General features: G+C 42.4%; 1 protein-coding gene across 2 annotated transcripts in view; it reads left to right on the top strand.

Moving 5' to 3' along the window:
- The window catches only part of LOC106596389 (far upstream element-binding protein 1), a 34,556-nt gene extending 26,132 nt beyond the window's left edge, over positions 1–8,424 (top strand). For both annotated transcript variants that reach the window (XM_014187694.3, XM_014187687.3), the window contains exon 17: positions 2,412–8,424. In XM_014187694.3, the coding sequence (XP_014043169.3) occupies positions 2,412–2,420 (9 nt within the window). In that variant the 3' untranslated portion in view covers positions 2,421–8,424. The remainder of the gene's footprint in view (positions 1–2,411) is intronic.
- Positions 8,425–18,362: the final 9,938 nt, after the last annotated feature.

Genomic DNA, 18,362 nt, shown 5'->3' with positions numbered 1-18,362 from the left:
CAAAGCACCCCCACACCATCACACCACCTCCTCCTCCATGCTTCACGGTGGGAACCACACATGCGGAGATAATCTGTTCACTGCGGTTGGAACCTAAAATCTCAAATTTAGACTCATCAGACCAAAGGACAGATTTCCACCAGTCTAATGTCCATTGCTCGTGTTTCTTGGCCCAAGCAAGTCTCTTCTTCTTATTGGTGTCCTTTAGTAGTGGTTTCTTTGCAGCAATTCGACCATGAAGCCCTGATTCATACAGTCTCCTCTGAACAGTTGATGTTAAGATGAGTCTGTTACTTGAACTCTGTGACGCATTTATTTGGGCTGCAATTTCTGAGGCTGGTATCTCTAATGAACTTGTCCTGTGCAGCAGAGGTAACTCTGGGTCTTCCTTTCCTGTGGCGGTCCTCATGAGAGCCAGTTTCATCATAGCGCTTGATGGTTTTTGCAAATGCACTTCAAATAATGGACTTTCTTTTCTTATTTGAGCTATTCTTGCCATATTATGGACTCAGCCCTGTTTGGTAAAAGACCTGTTTACCACCCCTAATTTGTCACAACACAACCGATTGGCTCAAATGAATTAAGAAGGAAAGAAATTCCACAAATTAACTTTTAACAAGGCACACCTGTTAATTGAAATGCATTCCAGGTGACTACCTCATGAAGCTGGTTGAGAGAATGCCAAGAGTGTGCAACACTGTCAAGGCAAAGGGTGGCTACTTTGAAGAATCTCATATAAAATCTATTTTGATTTGTTTAACCTGAGGGTATGTGGGACGAAATCGTCAGTGGAATCCCGTGGCGCGTTATTCAAATACTTCAATTTTACAAACATATGACTATTTTACACCATTTTAAAGACAAGACTCTCGTTAATCTAACCACACTGTCCGATTTCAAAAAGGCTTTACAACGAAGGCAAAACATTAGATTATGTCAGCAGAGTACCCAGCCAGAAATAATCAGACACCCATTTTTCAAGCTAGCATATAATGTCACATAAACCCAAACCACAGCTAAATGCAGCACTAACCTTTGATCTTCATCAGATGACACTCCTAGGACATTATGTTATACAATACATGCATGTTTTGTTCAAACAAGTTTATATTTATATCAAAAAACAGCTTTTTACATTAGCATGTGACGTTCAGAACTAGCATACCCACCGCAAACTTCCGGTGAATTTACTAAATTACTCACGATAAATGTTCACAAAAAACATAATTATTTTAAGAATTATAGATACAGAACTCCTTTATGCAATCGCTATGTCCGATTTTAAAATAGTTTTTCGGCAAAAGCGCATTTTGCAATATTCTGAGTAGATAGCCCAGCCATCACGGCTAGCTAATTTGACTTCCACCAAGTTTGGCCCTCACCAAACTCCGATTTACTATTAGAAAAATTGTATTACCTTTGCTGTTCTTTGTCAGAATGCACTCCCAGGACTTCTACTTCAATAACAAATGTTGGTTTGGTTAAAAATAATCCATAGTTATGTTCAAATATCCTCTGTTTTGTTAGTGCGTTCAAGACACTATCCGAAGGGTGACGCGCCCGACGTGTTTCGTGACAAAAAACATCTAAATATTCCATTACCGTACTTCGAAGCATGTCAACCGCTGTTTAAAATCAATTTTTATGCCATTTTTCTCGTAAAAAAGCGATAATATTCCGACCGGGAAACCCTGTTTTAGTTCAAAGACGAAAAATAAAAACATGGTGTCGCCTCGTGCACACGCCACAGTCTCATGGTTCTCTGATCGACCACTATCCAAATGCGCTACTGTTTTTTAGCCAGGGCCTGCAAAGACATCATTCAGCGTTTTGCCGCCTTCTGAGAGCCTATGGGAGCCGTAGGAAGTGTCACGTTACAGCAGAGATCCTCAGTTTTCAATAAAGAGAGTGTAGAAGGCCAAGAAATGGTCAGAGAGGGCACTTCCTGTAAGGAATCTTCTCAGGTTTTTGCCTGCCATATGAGTTCTGTTATACTCAGACACCATTCAAACAGTTTTAGAAACTTTAGGGTGTTTTCTATCCAAAGCCAATAATTATATGCATATTCTAGTTTCTGGGCAGTAGTAATAACCAAATTTTAAATCGGGTACGTTTTTTATCCGGCCGTGCAAATACTGCCCCCTACCCTAGAAAGGTTAACACTTTTTTTCTGGTTACTACATGATTCCATATGTGTTATTTCATAGTTTTGATGTCTTCACTATTATTCTACAATGTAGAAAATAGTAAAAAAATAAAGAATGAGTAGGTGTGTCCAAACTTCTGACTGGTACTTCCTATACAAATATGTGTGTGTGTGTGTATATATATACATAGGTATCTGGAGAGAGAAGCTCTGTCTGTGTGTTCTGCTGTTAACATGGCCTGTATGTTCTATGTATTCTGCACAGGGCCAGTAATGTGAAGTGGACATAAAGTAAATGCTACATTGTCGAAAAAAAACAAACAAAAAGCCCTTTTTTGTTAAATGTGTTGGATGGTGCAGATGACGTCTTGATGAAGACCTTAATTTCCTTGTTCTTGGTTGGTTGGTTGGTTGGGGAAAAAAAAAAAAGAAATAAAAAGTGTTTCACAATAGATGTGATGACCACGAAATCTACCCGGAGACACGACGCAAACACCACCACGTCCTTTGCTATTTATCTATTTTTTTTTTTATTTTTTTTTGATTATTATTAATTTTTATTCTTGTAAATGAAAGGTTTTTTTTTTTCAGTGAGGTAATATGGTGTTTCTATTCTTCTGTCATGTGGTTAGAGTTCCTGTTATTATCTTTAATCGTCTACCATGTGATATCAGCTCCATTTTTAAATAATATGCCTGTGTTTTGCAATAAACTAAAGTGAAACCTAATGTGTTGGTAAGTTGGGTCGGTAATAGATGTGACTAAATATGAACTCAACTTAAAAATCATGTACCCTTTTTATCTTTGTTTTGACCGTTATGGAAAATTGAAAAAGGAAAAAAACGAAATGCTTCTCTCTCTCTACTCTCGCTCTCCTTTCACTGTCAAAATGATTTTTTCTGACTGCCTGAAAGTTGTTGTTGTCCTGTCTCTCTCTCTCCAACGGTCTACACATCTCCTGGTAAAAGTACGGTGGTTTATTTAGATGTGAGTTGATTGTTCTGCCTGTCTTTGACTGGGGGTCCGGTTTTCGGTGTTCCACAAGGTTCTGTTCTAGGACCAATTTTTTTGTTGTTGAATTATTACTCTTGTCTTGACTTTTGTTAATATTTAATAGTATCTTTGTTTTTCCACTGCTCTGCCTGTTCTGTATGATCTGGTCGATGTCTCCTTATACCATAATGTAGAGTTGGAGGCTTAACGTTCTGATCTACATGTCTCATTACCTGCAGTGTTCTGGCATCTCTGTCAAACTCAACGGATGTAATCTGACTGTCCCGCGTCCCAAATGTTACCCTATTCCAGTTATAGTGCATTGGGCTCCCTATGGCTCTGGTCTAAAAGTAGTGCACTATATTGGGAATAGGGCTCTGGTCTAAAGTAGTGCACATATTGGGAATGGGGTGCCATTTGGGGGGACGCAGCCTGAACGAAGAGGCTGAGTTTTACACATGCAGCCCAATTTCAGATTATCGTTTCTTCTCACTAACTGGTCTTTTTTTTTTGACCAATTGTTTTTTGGATCAGCGTTGAAAAAATATCTGATGTGATTGGTCCAAAGACTTATTTAGTGGACAAAATATTGGGTTTGGGCTGCCTGTGTAAACACAGCCTTCGTGTGATTTACTGTTTTTATATAATGAGAGCTACTTCCTCCCTCACAGTCAAGCTTAGACAAGCGGTAAGCAAAGAAAGTGTATATAATACTACTTTTTTTAAATCCAAAATGTTCCTCAGAAAGAAATGTTGCGTTTAGTGTATTTTTTTTGTTCTGCTCCCTCTGTCTTCCAGGACAGGTAACTGGTCTGTTATGCTGGATTGAGACATGCCCTGCATTCAAACGTTTGTTCTCTTCCCCCCCCCCTAAAATGTATACATTTGCTGGCATTTTCTAAACTCTTTTTGATACTATTAAAAAAAATGCAAAAGACGTGTATATATAGAAATTTGCTCTACCCCTGCATTGTTCTGTTAGTCTAGTCGACGTGAGAGCGTAGGTTGTTTGTAGGGCCGAGGGTTTGGCTGGTCTGAGCGGTGCCAACTGTTGATCTATAACTCTGTAAGTACAATACTGTGACTATATAACACCCCAGTGACTGAGCACTACTGCTGTGACTATATAACAAACCCAGTGACTGAGCACTACTGCTGTGACCTATATAACAAACCCAGTGACTGAGCACTACTGCTGTGACCTATATAACAGTGACTGAGCACTACTGCTGTGACCTGTATAACAGTGACTGAGCACTACTGCTGTGACTATATAACAAACCCAGTGACTGAGCACTACTGCTGTGACTATATAACAGTGACTGAGCACTACTGCTGTGACCTATATAACAAACCCTGTGACTGAGCACTACTGCTGTGACCTATATAACAAACCCAGTGACTGAGCACTACTGCTGTGACCTATATAACAGTGACTGAGCACTACTGCTGTGACCTATATAACAAACCCAGTGACTGAGCACTACTGCTGTGACTATATAACAGTGACTGAGCACTACTGCTGTGACCTATATAACAAACCCTGTGACTGAGCACTACTGCTGTGACCTATATAACAAACCCAGTGACTGAGCACTACTGCTGTGACCTATATAACAGTGACTGAGCACTACTGCTGTGACCTATATAACAAACCCAGTGACTGAGCACTACTGCTGTGACTATATAACAGTGACTGAGCACTACTGCTGTGACCTATATAACAAACCCAGTGACTGAGCACTACTGCTGTGACCTATATAACAAACCCAGTGACTGAGCACTACTGCTGTGACCTATATAACAGTGACTGAGCACTACTGCTGTGACTATATAACAAACCCAGTGACTGAGCACTACTGCTGTGACCTATATAACAGTGACTGAGCACTACTGCTGTGACCTATATAACAAACCCAGTGACTGAGCACTACTGCTGTGACCTATATAACACCCCAGTGACTGAGCACTACTGCTGTGACCTATATAACACCCCAGTGACTGAGCACTACTGCTGTGACCTGTATAACACCCCAGTGACTGAGCACTACTGCTGTGACCTATATAACAGTGACTGAGCACTACTGCTGTGACTATAACAAACCCAGTGACTGAGCACTACTGCTGTGACTATATAACAGTGACTGAGCACTACTGCTGTGACTATATAAGTGACTGAGCACTACTGCTGTGACCTATATAACAAACCCAGTGACTGAGCACTACTGCTGTGACCTGTATAACAAACCCAGTGACTGAGCACTACTGCTGTGACCTATATAACAGTGACTGAGCACTACTGCTGTGACCTATATAACAGTGACTGAGCACTACTGCTGTGACCTATATAACAGTGACTGAGCACTACTGCTGTGACCTGTATAACAAACCCAGTGACTGAGCACTACTGCTGTGACCTGTATAACAAACCCCAGTTATTGTCTTGCTGTCAATGTATTTCTTTGACTGATTTGCGAAACATACAAAACTGTAGTGTTTCTGTCAAATTGCAAATGTTTTCCTTAAATACTGGGTAAGTATCAAGTTCTGGTAGAGGAAGTACAGTACTTTGGAGTTTTGTCCTTCCTGAACTAAAGTTACAATTTTTTTTGTTGTTGAGTATTTGGACTGGTTTGTGTCTCCCCCCCCCCCCTGCAATTACTCCATGACTGCATTTAGAGTATATTGAATTATTGAATTGTAGCTTGTTCTCAACGTAGGAACCTGTTTATATCATAATACCAGTCAGACTGTTCTGTTTTTGAACTCTGAACTGAAGCGTAAGCGTCGTTTTCCTGTCAGCTTTAGTACATGTACTATTGACAGACTCCTTTGTGCAGATCTTCATCGTGTAGGAATTTGAGAATTCTTTGGTAATATAACAAGTTTTTTTTTTTGTGCTTAGTCAGAATATAGAGATGGTAATTATTGATGCATTATTTGAAGAAAAATGGGAGAGAAAAAAATCCTATTTAATTGTCCAAAATGTAATTTGCTATTAGAAATGCCATATTTTCTCTGACATGTTCTAGTCCGATTTTTTTAAGTAGCATGTCGAAGTTGTTTCAATGCTGTTTATTGATGTCTGCTATCATCAGCATGTGGGTTATTGGTTCAAGTACAATGTTCTTTCAACAAGTGACGCAGATATTCCATTGATTGATTTTTATATCTCCGATGTGACGTTCTGTTAAATATTCAGCGCTGTAGCCGAAACTGAACTAAGGCTGGTATTTTGAACTGGAGTGAGTGCGTACAGTTTGCAATATCATCTGTGTGATCGTTGCAGTGTCACTGTCACCCCAGACCTTGCCCCTTAGGTTCTGCTGCTGGCAGTGAGTCACACAGGTAAGGAAAACACCCGATCCTGTCATATACATTCTGTATACACCCAGATACGATATATATTTTTGCTCACCTGAAAGTACCTGATTAAAAGTATATATTTTTTTAACTGCCTAGCATACCATGTTTAATCTAGTTATGCTGAGGATCTTAATTAGCTAGGTAGGATTTGTAGTGATATCAACAGTCGTTTTTTTTGTTCATTTTATATTAAGATGTGATGGTAATGAATGACTTGCATGGAACATGTGTGATTTGTTAAGGAGCAGCACCATTACCCCCCTCCTTAAGCCCAATGCAATGTCCTTTATGATGGCTTTTCCCACTTGACTTGACTTTAGTACAATTTCCAATTTCTTCCTATATGTTGCGTTTAGTTGTAGGATTTTTTGTTTCATTAGTAGTTTTATTGAAAGTGTGTTACATAGCGTAGTGTCCCCCATGGTAAGCCCTACTAATAATGCATTACTGTCCCGGTAAGTCCTGCAGTGTGAATGAAGCATAGCTCTCTGGCTCTGGTCTACTTTTAACATTTTAGCCTGGGTAACCAGTCTGTTTTCGCTATCGTTCCTCTCGTTGCCTTTCCTTGGTAGGACTTAGGGGTGGCCAGGAGTGGAATGTTAGCACGAAATGTCCCAACTTTTTTTAACATGACTGTAATATAACAGACTGGATGGAGTGCTACTGTTGTCAGAAAGCCAGACTTAATGTGCATGTTTATAAAAGTACATGATGCTGTAATCTTATGACGCTCGTGCTGTTAAACTGACTGATCATTGGTGTGATGCAAAGCTTTCATTATCTATAATATAATGCCCCAACAATGCAATGATGCAGTGTTGTTTTAAAATATATATATATATTTATATATAAACCCCCTGCTGCCTTGCCTGCCTCCTTCCCACCTCTCACTCAGATGCTGTTGGAAGACTGAGGTTCCACATTCTAGATCTGGTTCTTCATCTAGTAATGTTCTACATTCAGGAAAAGGAACAGGCCCCTAGTTGTCCTGTAGAGGGGACTACTGAGAGAGGCGTCACACCTTTTTCAGTCTGTCCGATGATCGAGGTGTAGGTGGCCATTTGAGAGCGAGCTCCAGATAAGGTAAACTAAAACAAAGCAATGCAATGAAATGGGGGAGGTGGGGAGAATTCTGGGATTTGATAAATTGACCATGATGCTCTTTGTTAGGGATGTCCTTTTTTTTTTTTTTTCCTTTGTAAACCATCTCCTTTGTCTAAAACGTAAACGTTTTAAAAACAAAAAAAATGACATGTCATTGCATTTCTGCTACTTTTCTGATGACCGGACCTGGTGACGTATTTTTCCTTATGATGATTCTCTGCCACTTCCTTCCTGCATCCCGAATGGTACCCAATTCCCTATGTGTGTTACTTTTCTGCCCTGGTAAATAGTGCATTATATAGGGAATAGGGTGCTATTTCAGGATGCTGCTATTGTCATGAGCTAGGGCGTGTTACTTAGTTGTGCTGAAACCACCAATGCTTTAGAGAGTTGGATGAGAAATAACCAGGAAGTGCTGTTGTGTTTTTGACTTTCATATGTCAGGGTTGTTTAAAACTTTTTGGCAGTAAATTGGAGAGTTTCCTTCTGTTTTTGTCTTCATTCATTAGAACTCTTATGTCCTCTTGCTAGTCATTTTGCTCCTAGCGTATTCTCCTAAATTGCTGTGTATTTAATTCTCTGCTCAGAGAACATCTCACACATATAAAGTTTGAGGGCAGGTTGTGGGGGGGGGGGGGTAGAAGACTCAGAAGGAGGGAGAAATATGGAGCACGCCTTATAGGTAAACAAATGAAAGGTTTTAATGTGATGTTGATCGAATGAAACTTTATTTTGTTTATTTATTCGTTCTTTTTCTGGCTGAATGTTCTGCATCTTTGTTGCCCTGTCTAGTAATAAAGGTGGAACACAATTTAGCTATGGTGTTTTATCTGGGTTTTTTTTTTTTGAGTCTCTTCCAATGCCTCACTCTCTAGATCTGAGAAGGAGAAAACCAGTCTTTCTCTACAATATATACCTCTAGTTAACAAGTATAACCACATACTAATTGACTGTCTAGTAATGTTTTGCTTGCTTAGGCTGAGGGGGGGGGGGGGGTCACCTGTTTAGAGGGAAGAAAGTAAAACGGTGATGGTGAGGCCCTTGGCACTGACACGTTGGAAGTGAGATGTGTGTGTTTCTCACCCCTCTCGTGGTCAGCTCCAACTCTGTGTTCCAGGAAGGACTAATCTCCTCAAACCTTTTTTTGGGGCTCAGTCGACTTATCACATACCTCCATAAAAAAAAAAAATGTTTTAAATATATTAGCCAATCACACACCTCCGTTACACTAACTCCTTATCAACAGTCAACTTGTCTATTTACGTAACCCCAGGTCTCATTTTATGACTGATACGGGAACATCCTGTAAACTTAAATCACAAATGTCTGTCAGAGACGAGTTAATATTTACTGATCTTCCTTTCCTCTTAGGAGGAGGGGGATTTGAGGTGTCGTCGTCTCGCCAATATCAGAGAACCAGGGTTATGTTCTTTTTTCAATTACTCGTTTTAACGATTCACATGTGTATGAAACTCTCGTATCGCAGGCACGCTCCAAAACAGTCTCCAGACTACGCCTCAGAGGCCCCTGACAGAACAGTATGAGCCTGGGAAGGTGCTGTGTGAGCCTGGGAAGGTGCTGTGTGAGCCTGGGAAGGTGCTGTGTGAGCCTGGGAAGGTGCTGTGTGAGCCTGGGAAGGTGCTGTGTGAGCCTGGGAAGGTGCTGTGACATCCAGTCACCTCATGAAAGTATGAGGGGATGCTTGTTGCCGTGTTACAAATCTCCTGCAAGGAGAGATGCCCAAGAGGGCAGCCATATCTCTGGTGGAGTGAGCCCTCGTGCCCCTCAGAGGCTGTAACCCCTTGGTGTTAGAAGATTGGATAGTGGATGCTATTATCCAATGTGACAACCGTTGACGAGAGAGAGGTGCCTGGTCGCCTCGTGTAAATCTCTCGTTCTATCCATGTAGTCGTGGGAAGCTGTAGGCTGTACCTGCCCCAGTCCTACTGACCTTAGGCATGAAGGTGGGGTTAGGCATGAAGGTGGGGTTAGGCATGAAGGTGGGGTTAGGCATGAAGGTGGGGTTAGGCATGAAGGTGGGGTTAGGCATGAAGGTGGGGTTAGGCATGAAGGTGGGGTTAGGCATAAAGGTTAGGCATGAAGGTGGGGTTAGGCATGAAGGTGGGGTTAGGCATGAAGGTGGGGTTAACTTGGTTAAAAACCCGCTCTAGGAGAGCATAACCATAATATTGTGAAGAACTGTGGTCGTTGTATGTTTTTTTTGCTATGAGAAAAGATCTACTATGGATGCCCATCTGTAAAATATCTCCCAGACTCCCTCCACTACTAGGAGGTGGAGTTTCCAACTGGACAACAAGACGAAGCCGACGTTTAGGATGCCCGTGTGCATGGGCTTCCACTCCACAGAATGATAGCGTTGGCTAGGCTGTCGAGTTTAAAGGAGTGGTTGGCTAGGCTGTCGAGTTTAAAGGAGTGGTTGGCTAGGCTGTCGAGTTTAAAGGAGTGGTTGGCCACCCCTGTCTGTCCTGACAAGGATGTGTTTCAGAGAGAGAATGTCAGCATTTTGACGTAGTTGCTATGGGTAAGGCGGAGTCGTGGTTAGGGCTGTTGTCATGACCACAGTAAAATTCCACGTGACCGTTGAGTCAAGGTAACACTCGGGTCAACACTTTTATCCAATCTTTCTCTGTCCAGTGTCTGTTTTTTTTCTTCTTTTGCCCATCTTAATCTATTTTTATTGGCCAGTCTGAGATATGACATTTTCTTTGCAACTGAAGCTGCCAGTAGAGGACTTGTGAGGCGTCTGTTTCTCAAACTAGACACTCTAATGTACTTGTCCTCTTGCTCAGTTGTGCACCGGGGCCTCCCACTCCTCTTTCTATTCTGGTTAGAGCCAGTTTGCGCTGTTCTGTGAAGGGAGTAGTACACAGCGTTGTACCAGATCTTCAGTTTCTTGGCAATTTCTCACATGGAATAGCCTTCATTTCTCAGAACAAGAATAGACTGACGAGTTTCAGAAGAAAGGTCTTTGTTTCTGGACATTTTGAGCCTGTAATCGAACCCACAAATGCTGATGCTCCAGATACTAAACTAGTCCAGTTTTAATGCTAATTTAATCAGCACAACAGTTGTCAGCTGTGCTAACATTGCAAAGGGGTTTTCTAATGATCAATTAGCCTTTTATAATGATAAACTTGGATTAGCTAACACAACGTGCCATTGGAACACAGGAGTGATGGTTGCTGATAATGGGCCTCTGTATGCCTATGTAGATATTTCATAAAAAAATCTGCCGTTTCCAGCTACAATAGTCATTTACAACATTAACAATGTCTACACTGTATTTCTGATTAATTTGATGTTATTTTAATGGACGAAAAATGTGCTTTTCTTTCAAAAACAAGGACATTTCTAAGTGACCTCTGAATTTTGAACAGTGGTGTGTGTGTGTGTGTGTGTGTGTGTGTGTGTGTGTGTGTGTGTATATTATTCAATCATTGCGTGCCAACGAGCGTCTGCGTTGCCAGGTGCTGAAATAGAAGTTGATTCTATTTGTGGCGTGCTGCATGTCCTGCCTCTCCCATCTCCTCATTGGCTTTTAGAAGCATATACCCACATGCCATCTCATTGGTTATACCCACGTGGGTGATTTGAAAGATGAACTGAGGTCGGTTGTGGTAATAAACCTTATTATGAAAGTTAGTTGCCAATCGCAATATAAAGTCTAAAGAAGAACAGACCTGGAAGGAGGAGAGATAACTAGAAACGATTCGGTTGGCCGTTTCATGTGTTGGGTTATGTTGAAGTGGGAAGTTTACATAGACGCCTTAGCCAAATACATTTAAACTCAGTTCTTCACAATTCCTGACATTTAATCCTAGTTAAAAAAAAATACCTGTTTTAGGTCAGTTAGGATCACCACTTTATTTTAAGAATGTGAAATGTCAGAATAATAGTAGAGAGAATGATTTCATTTCAGCTTTTATTTCTTTCATCACGTTCTCAGTGGGTCAGAAGTTTACATACACTCAATTAGTATTTGGTAGCATTGCCTTTAAATTGTGTAACTTGGGTCAAACGTTTCGGGTAGCCTTCCACAAGCTTCCCACAATAAGTTGGGTGAATTTTGGCCCATTCCTCCTGACAGAGCTGGTGTAACTGAGTCAGGTTTGTAGGCCTCCTTGCTCGCACACACTTTCAGTTCTGCCCACAAATTTTCTATGGGATTGAGGTCAGGGCTTTGTGATGGCCACTCCTAATACCTTGACTTTGTTGTCCTTAAGCCATTTTGCCACAACTTTGGAAGAATGCTTGGGGTCATTGTCCATTTGGAAGACCCATTTGTGACCAAGCTTTAACTTGGTTCTTCGGCTTGCAAGCCTCCCCCTTTTTCCTCCAAACATAACGATGGTCATTATGGCCAAACAGTTCTGTTTTTGTTTCATCAGACCAGAGGACATTTCTCCAAAAAGTACGATCTTTGTCCCCATGTGCAGTTTCAAACCGAAGTCTGGCTCTTTTATGGCGGTTTTGGAGCAGTGGATTCTTTCTTGCTGAGCGGCCTTTCAGGTTATGTCGATATAGGACTCGTTTTACTGTGGATACAGATACTTTTGTGCCTGTTTCCTCCAGCATCTTCAAGGTCCTTTGCTGTTGTTCTGGGATTGATTTGCACTTTTCGCACCACAGTACTTTCATCTCTAGGAGACAGAACGCGTCTCCTTCCTGAGCGGTATGACGGCTGCGTGGTCCCATGGTGTTTATACTTGCGTACTATTGTTTGTACAGATGAACGTTGTACCTTCAGGCATTTGGAAATTGCTCCCAAGGATGAACCAGACTTGTGGAGGTCTACCATTTTTTTTCTGAGGTCTTGGCTGATTTCTTTTGATTTTCCCATGATGTCAAGCAAAGAGGCACTGAGTTTGAAGGTAGGCCTTGAAATACATCCACAGGTACACCTCCAATTGACTAAAAAGATTTCAATTAGCCTATCAGAAGCTTCTAAAGCCATGACATCATTTTTCTGGAATTTTCCAAGCTGTTTAAAGGCACAGTCAATTTAGTGTATGTAAACTTCTGACCCACTGGAATTGTGATTAAGTGAAATAATCTGGTAACAATTGTTGTAAAAATTACTTGTGTCATGCACAAAGTAGATGTCCTAACCGACTTGCTAAAACTATAGTTTGTTACCAAGAAATTTGTTGAGTGGATGAACACTTAGGTTGGAGTCATTAAAACTCGTTTATGTACATTTCCGACTTCAACTGTATGTATATGCGCTCAAGCCTGAAAAATGGCCTGATTTTTAAAAGGATTGTGCTCTTATACGCTATGGCTTATTACGCGCGCAGACAAACATGAAACAAAACGTATTTGATGTCTTTGGTACATCATTCGTCTAGCCTATACGCCAAAATGTAAAGAAATTCAGTTGGCCTACAATTAGTCCATTTAATTAGATTTTGTAATAGCCTAGTGATGGGGTTATTTTTTAAAAATATTAATAGATAGGCTAACATTGTGTTTTTTAGCTACAGAATCTCTCAGCACTGCGTTTCAATCTCCAACCCCTCTCCTTAATTCCTTTCACGAGTGCGCAGAGGGGCTGGCAACAGTTAAATAAAATGTTTCATTGTAAATAAAAACATGTTTCTCTCGATGTTCCCGAACATATTTAACTTTCTTTACATTTTAGTCATTTTAGCAGACGCTCTTATCCAGAGCGACTTACAGTAGTGAATACATACATTTCATTTGGGCGTAATATCACCTGTTGCGCAGCAGAAGGCGGCGTGCTCCGTAAACGGTGGTTAACGTGTGGAGTGAAAACTACATGAATGAAAAACTAACCGGCAGGTAAGTGGCCGCCCTTCGCTATCGGAGTGCATACGGATTAAATCATCTCTTTCACCTGAACATCGGCCATTCTATATCTAAACTAATTTGACATCTTGGTAAATAATTAAAATGAGAATAGTCTGATGTAGGGTGAGAACATTTAGTTAAATATCCAAATGCGTGACAACAGGATTTTTGTGGGACCTTGTACATGATTTTAAAAAACATTTGGCAGCATTTGCATACCCATTTATAAATCTGGATTGACTGTTGTGAGCAGATGGTGTTAAACTACACTGAACCAAAAATATAAATGCAACAATTAACGTTTTTTTACGGAGTTACACTTCTTATAAAGTAATCAGTCAATTGAAAAATATTAGGCCTTAGTCTATGGATTAAACAGGATTGAGAATAGTAATACATCTGTTGGTCACAGATTAAGGTAGGGGCCTGGATAAAGACTATCTGGTGTCTGGTGTGACCATTTGCCTCGTGTAGCGCGACACCTCCTTTTAGAATAGAGTTGATCAGGCGGATTTGCTGAATATTTTCAGGAACTGGAACAGGCTGGCGATCCAGAACATTCTCAATGGGTGACATGTCTGGTGAGTACGCAGGCCACGGAAGAACTGGGACATGTTCATCTTCCAGGAATTGTGTACAGATCGTTATGACACGGGGCTGTATATTATCATGCTGAAACGAGGTGATGGAGGAGGATGAATGGCACAACAACGGGCCTCGGGATTTCGTCACGGTATCTCTATGCATTCAAATTGCCATCAATAAAAAAACAATTGTTCTTTGTCTGTAGTTTATGCCTGCCCAAACCATAACTCCACAGTTTGTACAGAAATTATTTGGTTGTGCAAAACCCACAGTTTTATCGGCAGTCCAAGGGGCTGGTGTAAGACGATCCCGCAGGTGAAGAAGCCGGATGTGGAGGTCCTGGGCTGGAATGGTTTACACGTGGTCTGCGGTCGTGAGGCGGGTTGGGTATGCTGCCAAATTCTCTAAAACGAAGTTGTAGGCAGTTTATGGTAGAGAAATGTAACATTTAAATATCCAACAAAAAGCTCTGGTGGACATTCTTGCGGTCAGCATGCCTATTGCACGCTCCCTCAGAACTTGAGACATCTTTGCCATTGTGACAACTGCACATTTTTAGTGGAATTTAATTGTCCCCAGTACAAGGTGCACCTGTGTAATGATTATACTGTTTAATCAGCTTCTTGATATGCCTCAGATGGATGGGACACCTTATCTCAGCTCACTGGTCACCATAGCAACACCCACCCATAGCACGCGCTCCAGCAGGTATATTTCACTGGTCATCCCCAAAGCCAACACCTCCTTTGTCCGCCTTTCCTTCCAGTTCTCTGCTGCCAATTACTGGAACGAATTGCAAAAATCACTGAAGTTGGAGGCTTATATCTCCCTCACTAACTTTAAGCATCAGCTGTCAGAGCAGCTCACCGATGATCACTGTACCTGTACACAGCCCATCTGTAAATAGCGCAACCAACTACCTCATCCCCATATTAGTTACTTACCCTCTTGCTCTTTTGCACCCCAGTATCTCTACTTGCACATCATCATCTGCACATCTATCACTCCAGTGTTGATGCTAAATTGTAATTATTTTCGCCTCTATGGCCTATTTATTGCCTTACCTCCCTTCTCTTCTACATTTGCACACACTGTACATAGACTTTTTCTATTGTGTTAATGACTGTACGTTTGTTTGTTTGTTTGTAACTCTGTGTTTGTCGCACTGCTTTGCCAGATCTTTTCCAGGTCGCAGTTGTAAATGAGAACTTCTTAACTAGCCTACCTGGTTAAATAAAGGACTTGTTCTCAACTGGCCTACCTGGTTAAATAAAGGACTTGTTCTCTACTGGCCGACCTGGTTAAATAAAGGACTTGTTCTCTAACTGGCCTACCTGGTTAAATAAAGGTGAAATTTAAAAAAGGAGAAATGCTCACTAACAGCGATGTAAACAATTGTTAAATATTTGTTTGTCTGCTTATGGAAGATTTCTGGGTTCTCTTATTTCAGCTCATAAAACATGGGACCAACACAGAGAGGTTCAGGCAAGGCAGAACTGTGTTTACATTTACATTTTAGTCATTTAGCAGACGCTCTTATCCAGAGCGACTTACAAATTGGTGCATTCACCTAAATATCCAGTGGAACAACCACTTTACAATAGTGCATCTAAATCATCTAAATGTGTTGCGTTAATGCTTTTGTTCAGCAGGCAAAAGAAACGTGAAAATGATAATGCATTAGTGCAGTAAACTGATTTAAAATTCTGGAATTAAATGAACTAGTTTCGTTGCACCTGGGCTACTGTTCAGTCGTGGGGGTGAGGTACTACAGAGGGACTTGGGGAAATTACCGCTGGCCCAGAACAGGGCAGCACGGCTGGCCCGTAAATGTACCCAGAAAGCCAACATTAATATGCATGTCAGTCTCAGATCAAAGTGGAGGAGAGATTGACTTCATCGCTACTTGTTTTTGTAAGCAGTATTGACATGTTGAATACACTGAGCTGTCTGTTTAAACTACTGGCACACAGCTCAGACACCCATCCATACCCCACAAGACATGCCACCAGAGGTCTGTTTAAACTACTGGCACACAGCTCAGACACCCATCCATACCCCACAAGACATGCCACCAGAGGTCTGTTTAAACTACTGGCACACAGCTCAGACACCCACACATACCCCACAAGACATGCCACCAGAGGTCTGTTTAAACTACTGGCACACAGCTCAGACACCCCATCCATACCCCACAAGACATGCCACCAGAGGTCTGTTTAAACTACTGGCACACAGCTCAGACACCCATGCATACCCCACAAGACATGCCACCAGAGGTCTCTTCACTGTCCCCAAGTCCAGAACAGACTATGGGAGGCAGCACAGTACTACATAGAGCCATGACTACATGGAACTCTATTCCACATCAGGTAACTGACGCAGCAGTAGAATCAGATTCTTAAAAAGCAGGTAAAAATACACCTTATGGAACAACGGGGACTGTGAAGAGACACACATACGTACACGTGTATGGTGTAGTAGTAGAGTAGTGGCCTGAGGTCACACTTCATGTATTGTGAAATCTTTTGGAAAATGTATTTTAATGTTTAAAAATATAATGTATATTACTGCCTTAATTTTTACTGGACCCCAGGAAGAGTAGCTGCTGCCTTGGCAGGAACTAACGGGGATCCATAATAAACCCCAGGAAGAGTAGCTGCTGCCTTTACAGGAACTAATGGGGATCCATAATAAACCCCAGGAAGAGTAGCTGCTGTCTTGGCAGGAACTAATGGGGATCCATAATAAACCCCAGGAAGAGTAGCTGCTGCCTTGGCAGGAACTAATGGGGATCCATAATAAACCCCAGGAAGAGTAGCTGCTGCCTGGGCAGGAACTAATGGGGATCCATAATAAACCCCAGGAAGAGTAGCTGCTGCCTTGGCAGGAACTAATGGGGATCCATAATAAACCCCAGGAAGAGTAGCTGCTGCCTTGGCAGGAACTAATGGGGATCCATAATAAACCCCAGGAAGAGTAGCTGCTGCCTTGGCAGGAACTAATGTGGATCCATAATAAACCCCAGGAAGAGTAGCTGTTGCCTTGGCAGGAACTAACGGGGATCCATAATAAACCCCAGGAAGAGTAGCTGCTGCCTTGGCAGGAACTAATGGGGATCCATAATAAACCCCAGGAAGAGTAGCCGCTGCCTTGGCAGGAACTAATGGGGATCCATAATAAACCCCAGGAAGAGCAGCTGCTGCCTTGGCAGGAACTAATGGGGATCCATAATAAACCCCAGGAAGAGTAGCTGCTGCCTTGGCAGGAACTAATGGGGATCCATAATAAACCCCAGGAAGAGTAGCTGCTGCCTGGGCAGGAACTAATGGGGATCCATAATAAACCCCAGGAAGAGTAGCTGCTGCCTTGGCAGGAACTAATGGGGATCCATAATAAACCCCAGGAAGAGTAGCCGCTGCCTTGGCAGGAACTAATGGGGATCCATAATAAACCCCAGGAAGAGTAGCCGCTGCCTTGGCAGGAACTAATGGGGATCCATAATAAATACAACAGCAGTAACCAAATGGGTCGTTTTCCTCTCCAGCGTTTTTCAGCAGATGGTGCAAAGAGTCAAAGTGAAAAATAAGGAACAGAAACTAGAAGAAAAGACTGGAACCAACTGACTGCAAAGTAAACATGATGTATTAAACAGCTTGACTTGGGATGGAAGAAGTGCAGCAGCCGTCTATTATTTTATCAAGTGTGGGGCGGCAGGTCGCCTAGAGGTTAGAGCGGTGGGCCAGTGACCAGCAGGTAGCCTAGAGGTTAGAGCGGTGGGCCAGTGACCAGCAGGTCGCCTAGAGGTTAGAGCGTTGGGCCAGTGACCAGCAGGTAGCCTAGAGGTTAGAGCGGTGGGCCAGTGACCAGCAGGTAGCCTAGAGGTTAGAGCGGTGGGCCAGTGACCAGCAGGTAGCCTAGAGGTTAGAGCGGTGGGCCAGTGACCAGCAGGTAGCCTAGAGGTTAGAGCGTTGGGCCAGTGACCAGCAGGTAGCCTAGAGGTTAGAGCGGTGGGCCAGTGACCAGCAGGTAGCCTAGAGGTTAGAGCGTTGGGCCAGTGACCAGCAGGTAGCCTAGAGGTTAGAGCGGTGGGCCAGTGACCAGCAGGTCGCCTAGAGGTTAGAGCGGTGGGCCAGTGACCAGCAGGTAGCCTAGAGGTTAGAGCGGTGGGCCAGTGACCAGCAGGTCGCCTAGAGGTTAGAGCGGTGGGCCAGTGACCAGCAGGTAGCCTAGAGGTTAGAGCGGTGGGCCAGTGACCAGCAGGTAGCCTAGTGGTTAGAGCGGTGGGCCAGTGACCAGCAGGTAGCCTAGAGGTTAGAGCGGTGGGCCAGTGACC

Source organism: Salmo salar, chromosome 03, assembly GCF_965601325.2.
Source record: "Salmo salar chromosome 03, fSalSal1, whole genome shotgun sequence".
In the NCBI taxonomy this organism is placed as follows: Eukaryota; Metazoa; Chordata; class Actinopteri; order Salmoniformes; family Salmonidae; genus Salmo; species Salmo salar.
The sequence above is the reverse complement of the archived record's forward strand: the minus strand, read 5'-3'. Positions and strand labels throughout refer to the sequence as shown.